We start from the raw sequence: 19104 nt of genomic DNA, 5'->3' as shown, positions 1-19104 counted from the left end.
GTATATGGACTACAAAGAATTTTAAACCCTTTTGTCTCTCTCGGCAAGGCTGCATTCGTCTTATATCTGAAAGAAAGGATTTAAAATATCACTACAATAGCTCATTGCACATTAGGCTTTTTCCTGTTTTGATGGGTACAGGTCAGGCCATGTTTGTTACCATTTTGTTTGCAGACCTTTGTTTGTTGAGCCATTCATCACTAGTCAAGTGACACCAAAGCCCAGCTGGCACACAGAGACAATAATATAACATCCGTACGAGTGCCCACGTTTGAAAGGTCACACTGTGGAATCTCATGGCAATTTCCATTTCCAGTTCCTTTCTCATCGTTGCTTTGTTTTATTCCAATTTTCTGTCAAATTGGTATCAAGTAGGAAGTCGTATTTGAAGACTCATTTCCGTTGCTATTTTGAAGATAGAGTTGACAGTCGGGTGGTGAATTTCTGAATGAAAATGTAGAAGTTGCGGCTTTTGTTCTTAGCCAGCCCACTTGCTCAGGCTGCATGGGAGTCAATTGTGTGAGTAGGAAGTGGGAGGCTGCATTGTGTACACTGGACATTTGTTGCTCTGCATCTGTGAGTCTTTTATTATCACTAAAGGGCTCGGATAAAAGTAGTGGATGGGAGATATTAACTATAATAACAAGAAGATCAATTTGAGAGTTTTGTTTATACCATAATAGGCTGCTTCTTTTTTTTTTTCTTTCTCTCTGTGGTTGCAGTGAATGCGACAATGGAGCAAAACTCATGCACGGAAGATCGTCTGCAGCATGTCCTTGAACGTTGCCTCTGTGACCTTGAATTCAACACCTTTGACAAGCAACTCTGGAACGGTAGGAACCAACTGCAAAACCTGGATTGCATCAATCAATAACATACATTTGTCATTTTCTTCACAATAATATGTTGTATGCGCCCCCAGCTAATCTAAACACGGCATTCTGATTTGTGGAATACGAGTTAAGCAGCGAAATTCCCCTATTTTGGACATCTTCAGAGGGCGGCCATTTTGCCACGAGCTGTCGACTGAAAATGACATCACCAGGTCACAACCAATCACAGCTCAGCTTCAGAAAACTGGCGAGCTGTAATTGGTTGTCAACTGTGAGGTTATTTGCAGTCGACAGCTAGTGACAAAATGGCCGCCCCTTGAGTTGGATAAAAATAATAGGATTTTGCTTGTTTAATTTATATTCCACGAACCAAACATTAATCAAAACATTGTGTTTAAACCAGTTGGGCTGTACAGAACATATTATTATCTTTCTTTGGGGGAATTTTAGTCCAAAAATTAGTTATTCAAGCCATATACAAAAGTCTTTTCCGGCTACCGTCTTATTTAATTTCAATGAACAGGTGTTTAATTCTGATGCATAAGCTGTACCAATAGGACGCAAAGAAACAAGGATGCACAAAAAACTGACATCATATTGAAACCCAAAAAGAGAAATAGTAAGTCTCTTGCGTGTTTTCGTCTGTCTGATCAGCTGGGCTCTGCATGAATCGCTGGTGTTTGGAGGAACTGGCAATGAGAGATCCCCTCAACTTCCCCTTTCTTCTGCAGACAATTGTCAAGAAAACAAAGGAGGTAAAAACTCAAGCAGCAACACCATTTTCTACATTGGCAAGCGCAATAAAAGGAATGACATTGTTTTTAACTCTCGCAGGTACTTGTACAATGTAAGTACGAACTGGTGGTGCCTCTTACGCTCCTATTTTCATCAACGCTTTTAAAAGTGAGTACTTGCCATCCAAACAATTTCTGGAGTTTTAACACAATTTCATATCTTTGTGATTGCTCCTTATCCCACAGACTCCTTACCTGCACCCAGATTGTGATGTATTGTGGGAAGCTTACCTGCTCTTTCATAATTTCCTATCCTGGCCAGACCCTTACTGCACGGCCTGTCAACATTTGCTGAATGTCATATATAACGAGCTCAGAGCACCCGGTAAAGATATGCAAAATGATTTTAAACATAATAATTGTAGAGGTTTCTTTTGACCGCTAGAGGGCACTCGTGATGCTGTTGATACATTTTGCAGAGCTACAATCAATTTACTTTTGTGTCAGGCATATCATTTCAAAGATTGGTGAAAACAGAGCATGGCATTTCCACCCAGAACCGACACTCAAAAACGATGTGAGTTGAACCAGACACATGAAGACCAAATATGCATCTTGAGAGAGCTAATTGTTTTCTGGGATGTACTGTATGTATAGGATCGTGCTTTTAGTGAGTCCAGATGAGGATATCCCCCCTGAGGTCCAATCGGTCTCCAAGCAACTGAGTGTAAGCCGTCAGTCCAAACGAGACATCACCATCACCCTCATTCTGCACAGCTTCCAGGCTGCTCTCGGTACCAAAGTCCACCTGCAGGGACTCCGTGATGCTTTGCAGGTAGCAACAAGCTTCTCATTATCTTTGAGTGTGGTATTTTTTCAAACCCGTCCAATATTGGTATAGAAAAAACACACTGTTGAGCTGGAGCAGCTACTGGACACACTAAGTTGCTGCATGGACACAGCAGCCTCCACAGCAGACCTCAGCACTGCCAGGGAAAATCTCGTAGAGACTCTCGATGGGCTCAGACAAAACCTTATCCCCGGAGATGGAGATGATTACTTGGATGCTGGTAAGTACTTTCTAGAAGCAGAATCGTGAGCCCAAGCACGGATGTATAGGTTCCCAAGACGCTGTCTATTGACCGCTGAAGTAGGTGAATCAGGGTTGCCATGGCAATGACACAACCACTGTTGTCCATATTACAAACCATTGTGCCCGTCCAAATGAAACTTTTAAATTATTTAAGGTAATGGCTATGCAATGGGGAGAATCTGAGCGCCATACCCAGGAATAACTAAGAAAAATCTGTATAGAATAAACTATAAAGTGTCAAATATATTTTTACAGCACAGGTGTCCAACTTAAGGTTTGAGGGCCAGATCCGGCCCGTCGCATCATTTTCTGTGGCCTGCAAAAAGTAAATCATGTCTCTCAAAATGTTCTCTTTCTATCTCCTCAGGGTTTGCTGAGACGTTCACGCTGCCTTTTCCTAAATGTTACACCAGCTTCTGGGAAAACGACAACTTTGGTGACTGACCACCACCATGTTGACTTACCAGAATCATACTTATTAACTCCTGTAACTTCTTGTCCTCATATTCCAGATTTTCTCAATAATATTCTCATGAGAGAATGCTGCCAGGATTCTCCTCTGGTGTGTCTTGATGATGATTGTAATGATGTTGATATGAAAGAAGAAGACATCCTGAAAGCTCATCATAGCTCGGAGAACCAACCATCGTCCTCTTTGAGTGACTCCTTCGCCTCTAACTGCTCTGTGTCCACAAAATCAGCGTTTGTGGAAAGTGACTTCAGCGATGTCATACGACATGAGGACACAACTGAGGGACAAAAAAGTCCTTCAAAATGTATGGAGAAGCCCAAGAAGAAATCCAAAAGCCTCTTAGGGATGGAGCACTTCTCCTTGTTTTTCAAGAAACCACGCAATCTCGGGACGCACCTCAAACAATCTCGATCGAACCAAGATCAACTTCTCCATGCATTTTCGGTGTCCTGCCCTCTAAGCGGTGAAGCTCTTCTCTCCCCGCAAAAACATCTCTGTCTCCGTAGGAGGCCAATCCTGAGTAGCAACGAAACCGACACGGCACAGGCGGTCACTCTAGTGCGAGTACTCGTATTCGGTCGGGACAGAGAAGCCGGACGACTGGCGAGGGCTTACAGCGACCTCCAGCAGAAAGAAGCCAAATGTCCCCGACTCACCACAATGTGCAAATTGCAATTTTACTTTGTTCCCTCAAAAAGGACATTTACGAGAAAACACAAAGAAAGACAACCATCAAGTAAAGTTCCATCTGTGGTGAGATCTTCTTACTCCTTATCACCGACATTTGGTATCTGATGATATTAATGTCCGTCAAATCTTGTCAGCAGACTAATGGTATCTCCCAAGATGGCAGCACCACAGATTTAGCCCAGTTGTTGGGAATGATGGATCCCTGGTATGATCGAAGCGTCCACAGTCTGCTCAGTCTTTCCTCGGAAGTCCTTTGTCAGGTTTATAATTATAATTGTAACAGGCGAGATGCAATATTTTAAGTCTGATTTGGGGATTCCTGTGCTGCAGCCTGCTTGGAAGGAAGAAGGTGTCCTGGAGAACAATGGCGGAGAGGAGCATATTCCCTTGATGGCTGATTTGGTTCTTTACTACTGTAGACATGCGGACCAACCTGTCCTGGTGCAGCTCTACCAGGCTGAGGTTGGTGGAAAATGTCACACATTTTGCTACTTCTTTTTGTTTCTTCTTCATTTCTTTTTGTCTGCACAGATGACCCTGGCCGGCGGAGAGAAGAGAAGTGAAGTGTTTATTCATTCTGTTGAGCTTGGACATACGGCTGCAACCAGAGCAGTGAAGACCATGGGTGAGTCACACGGTGACATCCAGAAGCAGACGTTGGAACACTTGACAAATATTCATGTTGTTGTTCATCTCGCAGGTGCTGCCAGTAAGAGGTTTGGAATTGATGAAGAGAGCGAGGCTGTCCCTTTAACACTCAGTGTTGCCTATAATAAGGTGCTAAAATGGAATTGTGATTTGATACGATTGAGCCGCTTTACTTTTCAAATCATTTGTGTTTGCAGGTGGCCTGCAGTGGAAGAGGTCAATGGATCCAAGCAGAAATGCTTTGCACATCTATAAATATTCAAAAAGCCTCCAGCAAAGCTGAACATTTCGGTGTGCCACATTTAATCTTTACCAAAAAAAAAAAAAAAACCAGTTTGAATGTTGTAACATATTTAAGTGGATTTGAATCTTGTCTCGAAAGAGTCTAGAAGTGAAAGCTTGTTGCTCTCCGTGACGGAAGTCACAAAGAAAAACTGTCCCAAGTCTAAAAAGAACAACAGCCAGGTAAACATTATTTTTATTTTTATTTATTGCAAAAAACTCATCTCAATTGATTACTTCCCCACATCCCTCTGGTAGCATTCCTCTAAATCAGAGGTGAACGTCAACAGAATTGAGGTCACGTCCAAGAAAGATGGGACAACCTTTGCTATGTGTCTAGATCAAGACGAGAGGAAGTTCTTGCAAAGTGTCAGCAGGTAGGAAATTAGAAACCATAATGGGAATTTTCCCTATCGTGCAATTACCAGGAGGTCACTATAGTACTTTTCAAATAACAATGACTCTATGAAAAATAGTATTATGTGTATCAAATTTGATCTTTTTTCCTCGAGAAATACAATTGGGAGGTGACCACACCAGGATGTGACCTTCTCTCCGCACTCTTGAGGCCATTCGAGGCTTCTTTCCATGACAACAAATGAGTGTGTGTGTCCTTAGGCTTGAAGTGTCTTTGTGCTGTAAACCGGGAAGCAGTTCAGACTGGAAGTACAAACCCTCACCAGGCCAAGTCCAACCTCTGCATCCATCTTACTGCTCCATGCTTTGCCTTCCCTTCATCTCTTTCTCTGCCTCGCATGCCTGAAAACACCTCGGATTGTCCATGAAATTGATTAATAAAATTATTTTTCAATTAAATTGAGATTATTCACTACTGGTACTAAATGTACCAGGGTGTATTTTTTTAAGGCATCGTGACCGGTAACATTTGGATGCCATAATGAAACAACCAATTTTACTTCGACACCCTCGCCTGAAGGGGTCGCTGTAGTATTCTAAACTATTGTCCAGGTGTACAGTAAACGCATTCGAACAAGTTGAAAGAATCTGCAAACAGGTAGAGATAAATAGGGATCTAAAAAGCTGTATTTCGTGATGGAAAATGCACAATGCGACAATTTAAGCACCGCGACAGAGAAGAAATAAAAAAAGGTACTTTTTTAATGTTTTATTTTATAATGTGGAAGCAGTGGGAGTAATGTGACGTGGACGTATTCCACGTCTCGATGAGCGAACCGGTGCATCCAGCCTGACAGGTGTTCGTGACGGACAAGTTCCTTATTGCTTTAGAAAACTCTAAAAAGAAAAATTGCATTTCGCCGATTGTTTTTTTTCTTCCACCCGATCCTTTTATATCATAAGCGTTTGTGTGATATGCGTTTTGCACGCATACTCGGCGGACACTTCATGGAAATGGAGTAAAACGTTGCTTTACGAGGATTATAATGATCAATTTTGATTGACACCATCGGAGAAGTATTCATTCAACTTTAGATTTGTGGTTGGAGTAAGCTTCGAAGTTTGAGGTATAGTTTTAGAAATACCTGACAGCTGGTTGCATTGTTTCTCTCTTTTAATATCTTTATTTAGAGTAAAAAATATGCGAAATGTGTATTAATGAGAGTATATTAGCATTTCAATTAAAATTTAAAAACGAAAACAGTTCAGATGAGACTTGTAGGAAAATATTTTTTTAGACGTTCATACCTAATTTTTGTATTTAAAATTATTCAGATTGTTTTCTTTTCTCAAATGATGAAATTGGGGTTTTCATTACCTGTAAGGTGTCATTGAAAAAAAAAACAATGAAACATTATACACTTGTGAATCCAAATGTCACTTTTAAATGGAACTTTTTTCCTGCTCGTTTCCCTAGTTTCTTCATGTGAAGCCAATCAGGAAGTCCACCATGAGGAAGACCAAGCAGATCAATGTCAAGCGGACCCTCGCTCTGGCCCGAGCCTTTCACTTCCTATATTCCTGCGCCAAATCCTGCCTGCTCCCCTTCCTCACACTGTACTTCAGAGACCTGGGCCTGGCTCCTGAGATGGTCGGCATCATCATGGGCACCAAGCACATCATATCACTGCTGTGGCAGCCTCTCTCCAGCCTGCTCGCCAAGATGTACAACAAGAGGCGAGCGGTGATTCACGGCTCTGTGGTGTGTTCAGCCGCGGTGGCGCTCATCCTTCTTCTTTTTCCACCTGCTGATTTGCAAACTCAGAACATCTGTAATGACTCAAATCTGAGAAGCTCTCCATCCCCCAGAGAGCCTCAGCTAAAAGTCAGCACGGATCCGGCCTCCTGGTTAACAATCCCATTTCCTGCAAACAAAACAGATGTTGCAGAAGACAGAACTTCACAGCTTCCTATGGGAAGAACAAACAATACAGAGGAACCAAAGAACAAAAACTTAGTGAGGAAGAAGAAACACAAACGGGAGGCAGAGGAAGGTCAATTAGATTTTCTATCCAGGCTGAAGGTGATGGATGTTCAACACCAACTGTTCTTCCTGGTTCTTATCACAGTGTCCATATGGGAACTGATGGCAGCTCCTCTGGAGTGGACAGCGGACGACGGCTTGCACGATTATCTGGATTTTGCCGATGCTTCCGATCGTTACAGCAGCACCGGTGTTTGGCCTTTACTCGGAGCCGCTTCCGGGGTCGGAGGAGCGGGATTCCTCGTCAGCCGGTTAAACTGTTCGATCCTCGGTGGCACGTCCAAAACCGCCGTGCACTTTTTCTGCTACGCCGCTGTGTCGGCGCTGGCCTTACCCATCGCGGCGTTCCTCCCTCTTCACCTGAACAAGCAGCAAAGCAAAGTTAACCGACCCCTCAAAGCCATCCAGCTGGTTCGCGGCTCCCAGCGTGCCGTGCTCTGTGCCGTCACGGCTCTGTTAATGGGGGCGACCCGATCGAATGTGGACAACTTCCTTTTATGGCAGATGCGAGATCACCACAGCACCGAGCTGCACATGGGGGTGTCCCTCGGCCTCGCGTTACTCTCACAGGCCGCCTTCCCTCTCCTGGCTGCCCGACTGACTCGACTGCTCGGCTCAGGGAGAGTTCTGGCGCTAGGTGCGGCCGCTCTTGGATTACAATGTTTGTATTATTCATTCCTATGGGGACCTTGGGCTGTGCTACCTGCTCAGCTTTTCAGCTGTTTCAGCTGCGGAGCCTTCTGGTGGGCCGTCAAAGTCCACAGCGATGATATCGCCACGCCGGGAACGGAGCGTAGCATAAAGAGACTCTACAATGTCTTGTCTTTAGATTTTGGGAGTGCATTAGGAAGTTTTGCTGGAGGGTTCGTCGTACGCTGGTGTGGACTGGACTGGCTCTTCAGAGGGGCGGCCGTGGTTCTGATACTGTGGTGCGTTTGCTTGCCTCTGCTCCAGTGGAACGCCCCCCGCCAGTACAGGATCAATTATTCTCGTCTTCTGGCAGCAGATGCCAGCGAGGCGAGTGACTCGGAGTCAGAGGAAGAAAGAGACTGGCTGGAGAAAGCTATGGAAGATGACGGTAGCAAGAACCGTAATTATGGAAGGACACTAAAGCCCTAATCTCAACCGTGAGAAAATAAAGCAAACACTCAAGTGTGAAGTTTCAACCAAAAAAATGAATAATGCAGGACAATGTTGCCCGATATGGACATAAGAAATAATCATAAATAAATAATGGAATTCATCAGGTATATTTTCCTCTAAATTGTCAAAATTCCCAAATTCCACTGTGGATCACAGAAAACCTTTGTGTCTAAATATAACTTCTCAACATATCTAAACATATTTCTTTAACACTAATATTTTTTTATTGCGTTGGCCAAACAGTTTTTCAGTGACTAACATAAAATAGCTTACAAAAAAAAAAAAATCTGCTAAATATGTGAATACCAAAGCCAGGAATATTTATATATCTTTATTTCGGGATCACCTCCAAAAATATTCCACTTAGATCTAAGATCAGTCTTTTTTCCTCCCTTGCTTTTGTTAATTTTATGGAGTGGAGGCATAAACTGTTGTTATACATTTACACAAGCCGCTCATCTTTCAGCAAACATCTCCCGGGACCGCGCGAGAGGCGAGGAAGGCTCAATAGCAAATCCACTCCATAAAAATGCAAATACAGGACGTGTGCTCAAGGCGAGGTTCGGCTTCTGTGCTATCCTCTCCTGTCACACCCACTTGGCACCTAATCTGTTTAATTCCTGCTAATGTTGGAATGAGGTGACTGTACAGTATTTGTGTTGAACAGTAAATTGCTTTATTCAAATTCAAATCTTTTCTTTGCTACAAATGAACTCTCCAAGGATAGCAATAGATGCATACAGCTTTGACTGAACATATGGCCAACCCCCCCCCTCAAGAGCCTAATTTGTGAAATCAACTCATCCATATTATGTTGTTTACCAGCGGAACTCAATCAGGTAATTCTGATGAGAGAGCCGCCCCCATCCAGCTAATGCCTTTGTGGTTAGAGCTCAGTTGACTATTAAAACAGCAGGTGTCTCACTATTCTTGTCTTTTTTTTTTTTTTCTCCTCACCAAAGTGAAATGGCACAGTGAATGTTTAAATATTGATCACATTCACCAAGGCACCTGTTTCCACACTATTATTTAGATGAGGCCTTTTCTAAATATCAGAAGTAGTCATCTCTTTTTAAAAACTGAAATTATATTTCTTCCATGAACTGGAATAATGTATTCCTAAATTTATATGCTCTTAACTCGGCTGTTCTGCTTCCAGTACTCTACTTGGATTCATTTATTTATCTTATTTATTGTCCATATTTACTTTTTGTGATGCATTTGTTTTTTTGAAATACTTAATTTTGCTAAATATTACTCAATCTATATTGTTATAATTAAAACCTGATGTGCTAGAGATACATCAGGGCAGATTAATTCACTGTATTTAAAAAAAATAAAAAAGTTTTATAGACAGGTTCGGTCCCCATTGAAGACCTAAGTGCCACCTCTGGATAATTTAGGCTTTTTGATTATTTAATCACTGAATCAAGTCATAAAATATTAGTTTTAATTCATTTGTAGCTGCTATACTTGTCATTACATGTATGTGTCGTTAGGGGGCGTTGCTGAGTGGTCCTGTCAGATCCGTCAGTGTTAGGAGGTTCAGCATCCACGCGCAGCTCTTTCTGTGCTCCCTCTGGTGAAACAGCAGTGCCTCATAGGACTGTTGGGGAGGAACATGGAATAACAGACATCTTCTGAACGAGACGACTTTTGGACCAGGCACAAATGGATGAAGCAAATGAGAAATCTGGTGAGCTTCTGCTTCTTTTTGTTAATGCTCGTTCTATGTGTTGTGGTCAAAACAAGACATTTTTAAACATGATCATTTGGAGTCCACATCACAACTCATGCAGGTTCTTAAAAGTCTTTCCGTACCCATTTAGAAAATTGTTTTATTCTGACTTTTTCGAGACGGAAAAAAAAATTAAACATCAGCTTCAAAAGTCCTCATGTTATTTGTTTTGTATACCGCATTGCATATTAATAATTATAATTTGTTTATTTTATGACCATATTGTAGGAATTATTGACTATTTATATTTTGATTGAACATGCAGTACAGTCCAATGATTCGGTGCTGACACTTATTGTGTGGCATAGCCAGTTATATATTTTTTTTAAACAACGAAAGACCTTTATTAGATTCCATTCGTTGTCCAGTATCAGTTGTTTTGCATAAATCCACTTATATCTATTCATTATAATAATAACACCTGCATGCAAGGTGACATTTTCCATCCACATGCATTTGACAGATGAAAATGATTAAAAGTGACAGGACAAAGTTATAAATTGGTCAATCATTAGGAAAAAATGATAGAACCAGAAGGAGCAATTCCACGTGACTTTACTAGTCCAATTCCCAAACTGGTCATTGAATGTTTTTCTCCATTGAATGAATTAAATTGCGGAATGTCCTGGTGGGTTGTATAGCTGTGGCATCAACCGTGACTCACTGCCCGAGAGTGTGAATGTCTTTTCAGCCAAGCACAGGTAATTAAAAGTAAATCTCAGCTCTACTGGGTGACTCATCGCTACTGGTGAGCAGGAGAGGAGGCATGTTGTAAGGGGGGGTGCAAGAGGTGAGGGGGGGGTGCTATTGCAGTTAATCAGTGTCACCGAAATTATGGCTTCAATTAACATATGAACTATGACCTGGAGGATCCGTGCATAAAAGATTTTAATTTCTCTATTATATTTGAGATATTCTATCATATTCTTTCATTTATCAGAATCAACCCATACTCTCAATATGGACAATATTAGAGCCAATAAAAAAAAAAAAGCTATTAAAAATTTAGGCTCATTGAAAAGGCTTGTCTAAAATTATCCATAAAATTGTGCCTAAGCTGTTGTTGTTTAGTAGGGCTAGCAATTTCCATGCTACAACAAGCTAACTGACTTAACAGCAGCTTGCAGCCAGAGTGCAATTAGTGGAGACTGCAGTGTTTCATTACAAACATGATTACAGTTCATTCATTTCTTTAAATTGGACGTACTGTGGAAAAATGAATTTTTAATGGCCAGTATTCAAATAGTTGGGTCTCAGGAGTGCCAGCTCACCCTGTTTAATATTAAAATAAACAACCAAGTAGGGCTTATTTGCATATTTCTGAAAATGTGTCTGGACAAGCTGTTCTTCACTTATGTTATTTTAAATAAAACTTGCCCATTATTTGATAGCCACACACCACTGGTGTCAAACTTGCAGCCCGGGGGCCATTTGCGGTCAGAAGGATGATATTTGACTGGTTGTCATGGTAAAAAAACCTACTCCCATTGTTTTTCGTGTGTGTGATTTTACGACATCATACAAAATATGAATCTAAGAAATATAGTATTGCTACTCTTTGTTCAGAAGATGTCATCTCCATGGCCGACTCATCGGTCACAGTCGAGGACATCGAAGGGGAGCTGCTCAAAATCGAGCGACTACGAAACGTCCTCGTGCGAAGAGAATCAGAGCTGAGATACATGTAAGATGTATTATCTTATTTTATTTTAACCAATAAACAATATAGTTTATTAGTGAACGAGCAGGCTTGAGATATCTGAAACAGTCCCTCAGGAGAACCATGTCATGATGTGAAAAGTGTGTGGACAGCCCACACGATCTAACCCAGAGCACAAACTTGTTTTGGTTCCGCTTTTCAGCTTTACTTTTAATGATTTCACCAACTTTCTGCCAAGACCCTGCTCTGTTATTTACAGAATTGTAATGCTGTCGGAAATATTCTGAACAAGGCTAGACCACATAATAATAAATAATAATTTAGAAGGTCACATCTTGTGATGGAATGTTTTTTTTTTTCTCCACACAGGATGGATGACATCCAGTTGTGTAATGAAATTACAAGGCTGAAACGAGAGCTGCAAAAACTGGTTTCCATCCCAGGTACATTCAAAAACAGCAGTTGCTTCCTTTGAATGCAGCTGTTGTGATAACAATTATTACGTATATATTCGAATGAAAACAAAATGGCGATAGGTGAATTTTCAAGGCTAATTAATCTTCATTTTTGAATGCAATGCTGGATGACGATTTCCACCCCTATTAAGTTTGTATGACTTCTAGAGCTATGAGGAAAGGTTGCTGTGGCAACTAAAAAGATCAGTACATACCATAGTAGTGTTTAAAGTGAGAAAGAAAGAAAAAAAAGAACAAGATAGGTTGAATGTATTCATCATCATCCTCAATAATAAAAAAAAAAAAAAACGTGGCTGTATATTTTTGGCAGCTTCAGCCAATCAGCATCTTAAAAGGACACACACTGTTAACTGGAAGGAAAAAAAATATTTAATTAAAATTAATTTATGAAAATTATTTATTAAAATCAAAAAAAGCAAAAAGCTTATGTTTAGTATTTAATTCGTTTTGGTTGCCTAACAGATAGAAAATATTCTATTCCAATAACCTCCGCAAAATATCTATTTAATGAATAAACCAAAATGGAAAATGGGTCATGTGATGTTCTTAAATGTCAGCATCAACTTGAAAATGACTCTATGAGATGTGCGTGTAACTGCTAAACAGACCAAGACAAGTCCAAGGAGAATCGGACAAGGGAGGAGGAGCTCCTGCAGCAGATCAGCAAGTTGGTGGAGACCCGAGACTTCCTTGTAGATGATGTGGAATTCGAGCGGCTCAGGTTGATATCAAATTGTTACATCATCTTTCCGCTTCAAGGATCCCAAACAAATTTTCTTCACAGGGAAAGAGAAGAAGACATCGAAATGGCGGCGTTCTTACAGCCCAAATTTCAAAATATTTTAGGGAGAAAAGGTGAGCATCTCCTTCACAAACATCTCAGTATCTTCAAATATATCATCTAGAACTAAATGGCATTTTTTTACAACTATGCCTCCCTTTCAAATTAGCTTCTCTGCGAGACCAGAAGATGGTGCCCAAACCTTCTCACCCACCAACATCTTTCATCACAAAAACTGGACTAACGCTACTGAAAGACTGCTGCGGCGTCACATGCTCCATCATGTAACACATTTGTGTGCATGCTTGCAAATCTTCGGACAATCTTGTATTCAATTGAAATCATGACTTATTTGGCATAAATATATGAATGTTTCATCACAAGCATGCTATTGCATCTGCTTTTGAGTATTGTCAGTGTTCATCACATAGTGAGAAGATGTTCTCACTCCTCAAGTAGGTGCAAACACACACTCTGCAGTCATAGATGACTCATACAGTGGGTGGTCTTAATGTGAAATGACTTGGTAAACATTCTTTTCATTTTATCCTGTGACAGAAATAAAAACAGTTCAGCATTGTTCACATGGCAACAAACCAATGTGGTTTTTCTTTTTCTGGCCACTTCTTCTGGTTATCTGACTTCAAACCTTGGCAGGCATTTGAAGGCCATCACATGCGGTTGCGGATGAAAACAGCCGTGCACAGCCAGCAGTCCCCACTGTATTTAATCTGAAGACTAATTAGTGGGCTGCATAGTGTGAATCTATAGACACGTCAACCCACTCTAATTGGATGTTAGCAGGAAAAGCGGCTTGTCTGGCTGAGACGTAAAAGAGTCCCTGGAAAATGTGACGATTCAATATTTTTTAATGAATCATTTAATTTTGAAGGCGGCAAATCACAAAAAGTCCTACCAATCATGTAAGGCTGCATTTTTATCCAGTAACTTTTTGTCTCATGGTTGACCTTTAACATATTCATCATGATCTGTATCAACTACAACAAATTGCTTCGTCTTGCGAGCATCTATAGTCATAAACCAAGCACCGTTGCTTCTGATAGTGTCAATAAAAATGTATATACAGCATTTATGTCTTCAGTCTCCATGGTAGCAGCAGATTTCTCCTCTCAGGACATATTCATGTAGTACTATAAACAGCCAGAGCGTGGCGCACTTTTACCGGAAGGTCTAAGAGATGATTTGATGACGCTATCCCTTTAATTCGTGACGCAGCTCAACCGGTGGCCCACTTTGTGCTGCAAGCAGGCGGGGTGCAGCAACGAGCTCGGCCGCCTGGTGCGTACGGCTCGGCCCGGTTCGTCGTTCCGCGCGATGGAGTTTCTACTCGGGAACCCGTACAGCACGCCAATCGGACAGCGAATCGGTAAGCTTGTTTTCCTGCCATTCATGCATGGTTTCAATTGGAACCACCAAATGCTGACAACGCCCGGCAGCTCTATTAATCATTTTTCGCGAACATTTACAATTATTTTTGCTTTTTAAATGCAAACACTAAATACCGTGCACTCGTGGTGTATAAAATTGCATTCCTTCAATAATAAATAAGCCTTTATTGAGACGAATAGGTCATGCTTGATTGACCTGTTTGCTAGCCAATGGGGAGAAAGAGGCGGGATCAAAAACATGGCAAGTTAGAAATCGATTGGTCGAAACGGGGGTGATTTCCTGCTGACCTCAATCAGATGCAAATTGTCAAGCGTTTGCCTTGACTCATGCAAATACAGTGCGTATTTTCTAAAAATATGTTAACATAATTATCTTTTTTATACGGAAGAGGATTAGGGCCAGTGAAGAAAAAAAAACGAGGGGTGACAGGATTCTGACTTTAAAGTCAGAATTCTGAGAATAAAGTCAGAATTCTGACTTTAAAGTGGGAATTCTGACTTTATTCTCAGAATTCTGACTTTAAAGCTTTAGTCAGAAATTGGGAATTCTGACTTTAAAGTCAGAATTCTGAGAATAAAGTTAGAATTCTGTTTTTTTCCAGTAACCTGAAGACAATTGAAAATGTAGTTATTGTTATCTATATTACTGCACATATGTTTATTTTTCTTTTATTATGTTTTATTTTCCATTATATCTAGTGTTGAACGCCCTCAGGTGTAATAAATAATTCTAAAAATGATTGGAATTAAATGAAAATGTCTCTTATGTGTATCAAATAAACACTTTTTTAAACAATTTTTTTTGATTTTTTTTTTTTTTACAGTGAAATAATATTTTATTACCTCTAATCTAAAATGTTCACTTCAATAGAATACACATTTACAACACATCTGTCTGTTTTTTTATTTTTCTGACACAGAGATTGCAACCAGCTCAAGCTTGCCATCAGAAGACTGGTCTATCAACATGGAGATCTGCGACATGGTTAACGGCTCTGAGGAAGGGTGTGTTTGTTTTCCAGACTTGTGTGTGTGTTATAATCAACAAGCTCAAGGTTACATGTATCTGAAAGGTCAACATTCTCTAATTCCAGACCAAAAGATGCAGTCAGAGCCATAAAGAAAAGGATTGTGGGGAACAAGAACTTTAAGGAGGTCATGCTGGCACTCACCGTGAGTGTCTCGACACCCCTCCGCCCTGTTGTTGTTGCTATTGTCATGTGTAATCAGATATAAGATACAATTTTTTTTGTTCAAGGTGCTGGAAACCTGTGTGAAAAACTGCGGCTACAGGTTTCACATTCTTGTGACGACAAGGGATTTCATCGAAGGGGTTCTAGTCCGTTCCATCATCCCGAGGAACAACCCTCCTCTGATCGTACACGATAGAGTACTCGGCGTTATACAGGTCGGCCTGGGCCGCATAAAAAAAATAAAATAATCTGTGGTCACATTCCATGAAATCTTGTATTGTTTTTATGTTCGTCATCTTTTGAAGGCGTGGGCAGACGCATTCCGTAGCTCGCCCGACCTGACTGGTGTGGTGTCGGTGTATGAAGACCTGCGCAGGAAAGGTCTCGAGTTCCCGACGACGGAATTGGAAGGCTACCCATCAGCCCATGCCCCCAAAAGGGTACAACCGCTTTTTCCACGACTAACTCTTCAACACATACCTTTCATCTTTGGTCAACCTTTTCTTTTCGGGTGCTTTCTGCGCCTGGCTTAGCAGACCTCGTCTCAGAACGGGCCTGCAGTTGCTACTGTCCCTGCTGCGCTGCTGTCCTCCAAACCCCTAACCCCACCTCAGACCCTTGAACTAAAACAGACCCTAGACGCAAGTGATGCCTTCACTCCTAACCAGGTGATGCACTTTGGAGCCTTTGGAGACTTTATTAACACCCCTCTTTTGTGTTTCATGCCAAAATAGTATTAATTGCTGTTAGGTCAACTTTTAACCGTTAATGATCCAGGTGGGAGCACTGAAGGCAGAGTTGGGGGTGGTGCGGAATAATCTCACAATGATGTCCGATATGATGAGTCAGCTGGATCCCGTCACCATAAAACAAGCTGACATGGAGTTGCTGGAGGTACAAAAAAAATGACACTTATAATTGATTTTGGGACATCATATTGCTTTTTTTTTTTTTTATTCTGCAAGAAAATCGTTTGTTGTTGCCCTTACCTGATCTCGCGCTTTATACATGTGCTACATCCGCACCATCATGACCCCCCGCCCCGCCCACACATTTTTTTTTTTTTGGATTGTGTCATTAGCAGTTATACACTGTATGTAAGGAAATGCAAGACAGGATAGTGAAGATTGTCCCCAGGCTAAGTGAGGAGAAGCTGATTCAAGAGTTGCTAGCAACCAATGACGAGATGAACACCGCCTTCTCGCGCTATCACAGGTAAAGCACATTTGGGTTTTAATTGTATTTAAAAATTCACCTATTACCTTTTGCTACTGTTGTTTTTTGTTGCCGTTTTTAGGTTTGAAAGACAATTAACAAATGGTCCAAACGCAACACAACAGGTTGGTAACCTCGTCTCTAGATTATTTTTATTTTTTTTAATTGTTGACAGCTCACATCTCTTTTTTTTTTTTTTTTTGCAGAGCCATTCTTATGTAAACCTAACAGACCTCAATATGAGCGAATCAGCGGCTGCATCAGTTTCCAACGGAGACTTACTCAGCCCATCAAAAGGGAACTCGTTGTCCACCCAGATGGCGGGGCTTAGTAAGTTCTGCCTTTTTTTTTAAGTATTTGAAGCTGATTTCAAAACCGTTCTGCTGTTTTTTTTTTAAAAAAAACAGACACAAGGGAAGAAGATGCAGTTGATGCGTTTTTATCGAAAAGAAATAGCTCAACGCAAAGAGGAAGGTACAGAAAATATGAAGAATATTATGCTTTTTGGAAGTATTCTTATGAGTGTGGCAGCTCAAGTTGAAATGAATTTGGTTTCAGCGAGCATACAGACGTTGGACTTGATGGCCTTGCAGAAGCTCAGGAAAACACCATGCAAAATGCTAAAGCGGTAAGTCAAGTTTTCATTGAAGGTGTTTTTTGCATTCGCTAGAAAGTGGCTAACCCGACTCAAATTGCAAACTCTCTAGTGTATTAGTGGTCAGGAAATAGATAGAAATCACTTGATACTATTCTGAAATGATTCTCTATTTGTGCAACGAAGGATCACAGCCCAGCCTCCTCCCACAGCTCCTCACCAAAGTTAGACTGGATGATTAAAAGGGGAATGGTGGGTCCATGTCCAAAATGTGCCTCATTCACATTTTTTTAGGTTTTGTTGTAGTGGTAGTTGTTGTTATTTTCATGAGGTTGCAGTTTACTTTTGTTTTTGGTTAGTGTTATTTTTCCAGCGCCTAAAAATGTTTGTTTTGCATGCTATATAAAGTGTCAAAGATTTAGATGATTGTTGGATTTTGATGTGGGTGCGCAAGGAGCATGGAAAGGTTTGCTTTGGTCTGTCTTGTTTCATTGTCTTAGAATTTGTCTCCTTTTTGTGTTGGGATATTTATTTATTTTGTGGGCTTTTTTTTTTTTTTGAGGGGGGTGAAACACAGTCATTGCGTTAGATTTATTTTTCTGTTTTCTTAGATTCCCGTCAAGCAGTCCAACGTCATGGAGGATATTGAGAAATGGCTGGAGTTGGATGATGATGTGGTAAGCAGTAGGATTAATTATTCAGATTGAATTGAAGGTTTTTGTACATGCAACTTTCAAAAACATGATGTCTTTTGTGTTTGTGGCACAGTATGATGACTTTGAGGACTCTGACGGTGTCACAACTGAAGGTGAGCAACCTTACAGCTCACTTGCTTTTCGATACAAAAACTAATTTTAATACTGGTTGTTTTCTTCGGAAGAATTTGACAGGTTCTTGGCACAAAGAGCAAAAGCGGCTGAGCGATTACCTTCAGTGCGACAGTCTTCTCAGGACGCCAACCACTCCGAATCCTGAGCTGCAATTCAAGCAGCCACACACGCGTGCAACTCTCATAGTCCTTTAGCCATAAGGGACAGATGGAGATGTAATTTGGTTTTATGTATCAGAGGCACATTGGGCATGGAGGATTGCAATTTTTAATTTACTTTGTGCTTTACTGGGATTTTTAACTGGTAATAAGTGAATGAAGGCCAGAGGATTTTACTCGATGTAATTAAGTGGTGATAATGCAAAAATTTGCACAATTTCTATGGTTACATTCCTATTGAAGGAAACGTGGAATATTGTTACTAAAACAACTTTTGCAATATAGATAACTTTATTGCTATGAACTCTTATTATTTGTGGCATCTCATGATGAGTTACAGATAATGTCTCGGTCAAAGTAGCAAACACTGCTAACTTATATGTAAATCAAATGTTCAGCAATTTCTCATCTGAAGATTTTGAAGCTTCTTTTAATGTTAATACCTTTATTGTTATTGGATGTAAAGGAAAAGTACTTTAGTTTTTTTTTTTTTACTTGCATATTTCTTTGTCAAGATGTTTTATGTTTAAATGCAGAGTGCAATTAAATAACCAAACTACCAAGAGTACTAAGTTTTTGTCGGCTACTTCTGTTTTTCAGCGTTTTGACAGGTGTTTATATACAAACACCGCAAGCACCACTGTGTTAATAACGGAAAATGGCGCATTCAGACTTTCATAATTATTTTTTGGAACAAAACTTATTCAATATATTAAAAAAGAGGTGTCTCAAAAAATTACCAGAGGCGAAAAC

The 19104-nt window shown here is 40.6% G+C and overlaps 4 protein-coding genes across 13 annotated transcripts; all 4 read left to right on the top strand.

Moving 5' to 3' along the window:
* Nucleotides 1-420: 420 nt before the first annotated feature.
* On the top strand, nt 421-5568 carry LOC133170627 (phosphoinositide 3-kinase regulatory subunit 5-like). Of its 3 annotated transcripts, none has more exons than XM_061303693.1 (18): nt 421-576; nt 723-833; nt 1488-1588; nt 1668-1736; nt 1814-1952; nt 2075-2144; nt 2225-2402; nt 2469-2637; nt 3028-3096; nt 3173-3885; nt 3960-4082; nt 4153-4284; nt 4354-4447; nt 4523-4599; nt 4668-4761; nt 4853-4935; nt 5011-5129; nt 5371-5568. In XM_061303693.1, exons 2-18 carry the CDS (start codon nt 734-736, stop codon nt 5513-5515), a joined length of 2475 nt encoding a protein of 824 aa, XP_061159677.1. In that variant the 5' UTR covers nt 421-576; nt 723-733; the 3' UTR covers nt 5516-5568. The 3 variants fall into 3 exon arrangements, with proteins under 3 accessions (XP_061159677.1, XP_061159676.1, XP_061159678.1); XM_061303692.1 differs by having other exon boundaries at nt 3957-4082; XM_061303694.1 differs by lacking the exon at nt 421-576 and having other exon boundaries at nt 811-833; nt 1668-1680; nt 3957-4082.
* A 138-nt stretch (nt 5569-5706) lies between these two features.
* Nucleotides 5707-9223, top strand: mfsd6l (major facilitator superfamily domain containing 6-like). 3 transcript variants are annotated; one of them, XM_061303698.1, is made up of 2 exons: nt 5707-5767; nt 6587-9223. In XM_061303698.1, exon 2 carries the CDS (start codon nt 6620-6622, stop codon nt 8270-8272), a length of 1653 nt encoding a protein of 550 aa, XP_061159682.1. In that variant the 5' UTR covers nt 5707-5767; nt 6587-6619; the 3' UTR covers nt 8273-9223. The 3 variants fall into 3 exon arrangements, with proteins under 3 accessions (XP_061159682.1, XP_061159680.1, XP_061159681.1); XM_061303696.1 differs by having other exon boundaries at nt 5707-5862; XM_061303697.1 differs by lacking the exon at nt 5707-5767 and adding an exon at nt 5922-6236.
* Nucleotides 9224-9369: 146 nt separating this feature from the next.
* zgc:171844 (uncharacterized protein LOC100151763 homolog) lies at nt 9370-13535 on the top strand. 2 transcript variants are annotated; one of them, XM_061303700.1, is made up of 6 exons: nt 9370-9992; nt 11604-11718; nt 12064-12137; nt 12777-12891; nt 12955-13025; nt 13121-13535. In XM_061303700.1, the coding sequence occupies exons 1-6, from the start codon at nt 9968-9970 to the stop codon at nt 13237-13239; spliced, it is 519 nt and encodes a 172-aa protein (XP_061159684.1). In that variant the 5' UTR covers nt 9370-9967; the 3' UTR covers nt 13240-13535. The 2 variants fall into 2 exon arrangements, with proteins under 2 accessions (XP_061159684.1, XP_061159683.1); XM_061303699.1 differs by having other exon boundaries at nt 11601-11718.
* A 643-nt stretch (nt 13536-14178) lies between these two features.
* tom1 (target of myb1 membrane trafficking protein) lies at nt 14179-18919 on the top strand. 5 transcript variants are annotated; one of them, XM_061303908.1, is made up of 16 exons: nt 14179-14338; nt 15281-15365; nt 15455-15533; nt 15619-15768; nt 15859-15993; nt 16090-16221; nt 16331-16447; nt 16656-16768; nt 16851-16893; nt 16975-17098; nt 17176-17242; nt 17327-17396; nt 17550-17615; nt 17975-18040; nt 18132-18171; nt 18244-18919. In XM_061303908.1, exons 1-16 carry the CDS (start codon nt 14287-14289, stop codon nt 18336-18338), a joined length of 1434 nt encoding a protein of 477 aa, XP_061159892.1. In that variant the 5' UTR covers nt 14179-14286; the 3' UTR covers nt 18339-18919. The 5 variants fall into 5 exon arrangements, with proteins under 5 accessions (XP_061159892.1, XP_061159891.1, XP_061159896.1 ...); XM_061303907.1 differs by having other exon boundaries at nt 16635-16768; XM_061303912.1 differs by lacking the exon at nt 16090-16221.
* The last annotated feature ends 185 nt before the right edge of the window (nt 18920-19104 follow it).

The sequence above is a fragment of the Syngnathus typhle genome, linkage group LG17 (genome assembly GCF_033458585.1).
Source record: "Syngnathus typhle isolate RoL2023-S1 ecotype Sweden linkage group LG17, RoL_Styp_1.0, whole genome shotgun sequence".
Taxonomy (NCBI): Eukaryota; Metazoa; Chordata; class Actinopteri; order Syngnathiformes; family Syngnathidae; genus Syngnathus; species Syngnathus typhle.
This window is presented reverse-complemented; position numbering and strand designations above follow the sequence as displayed.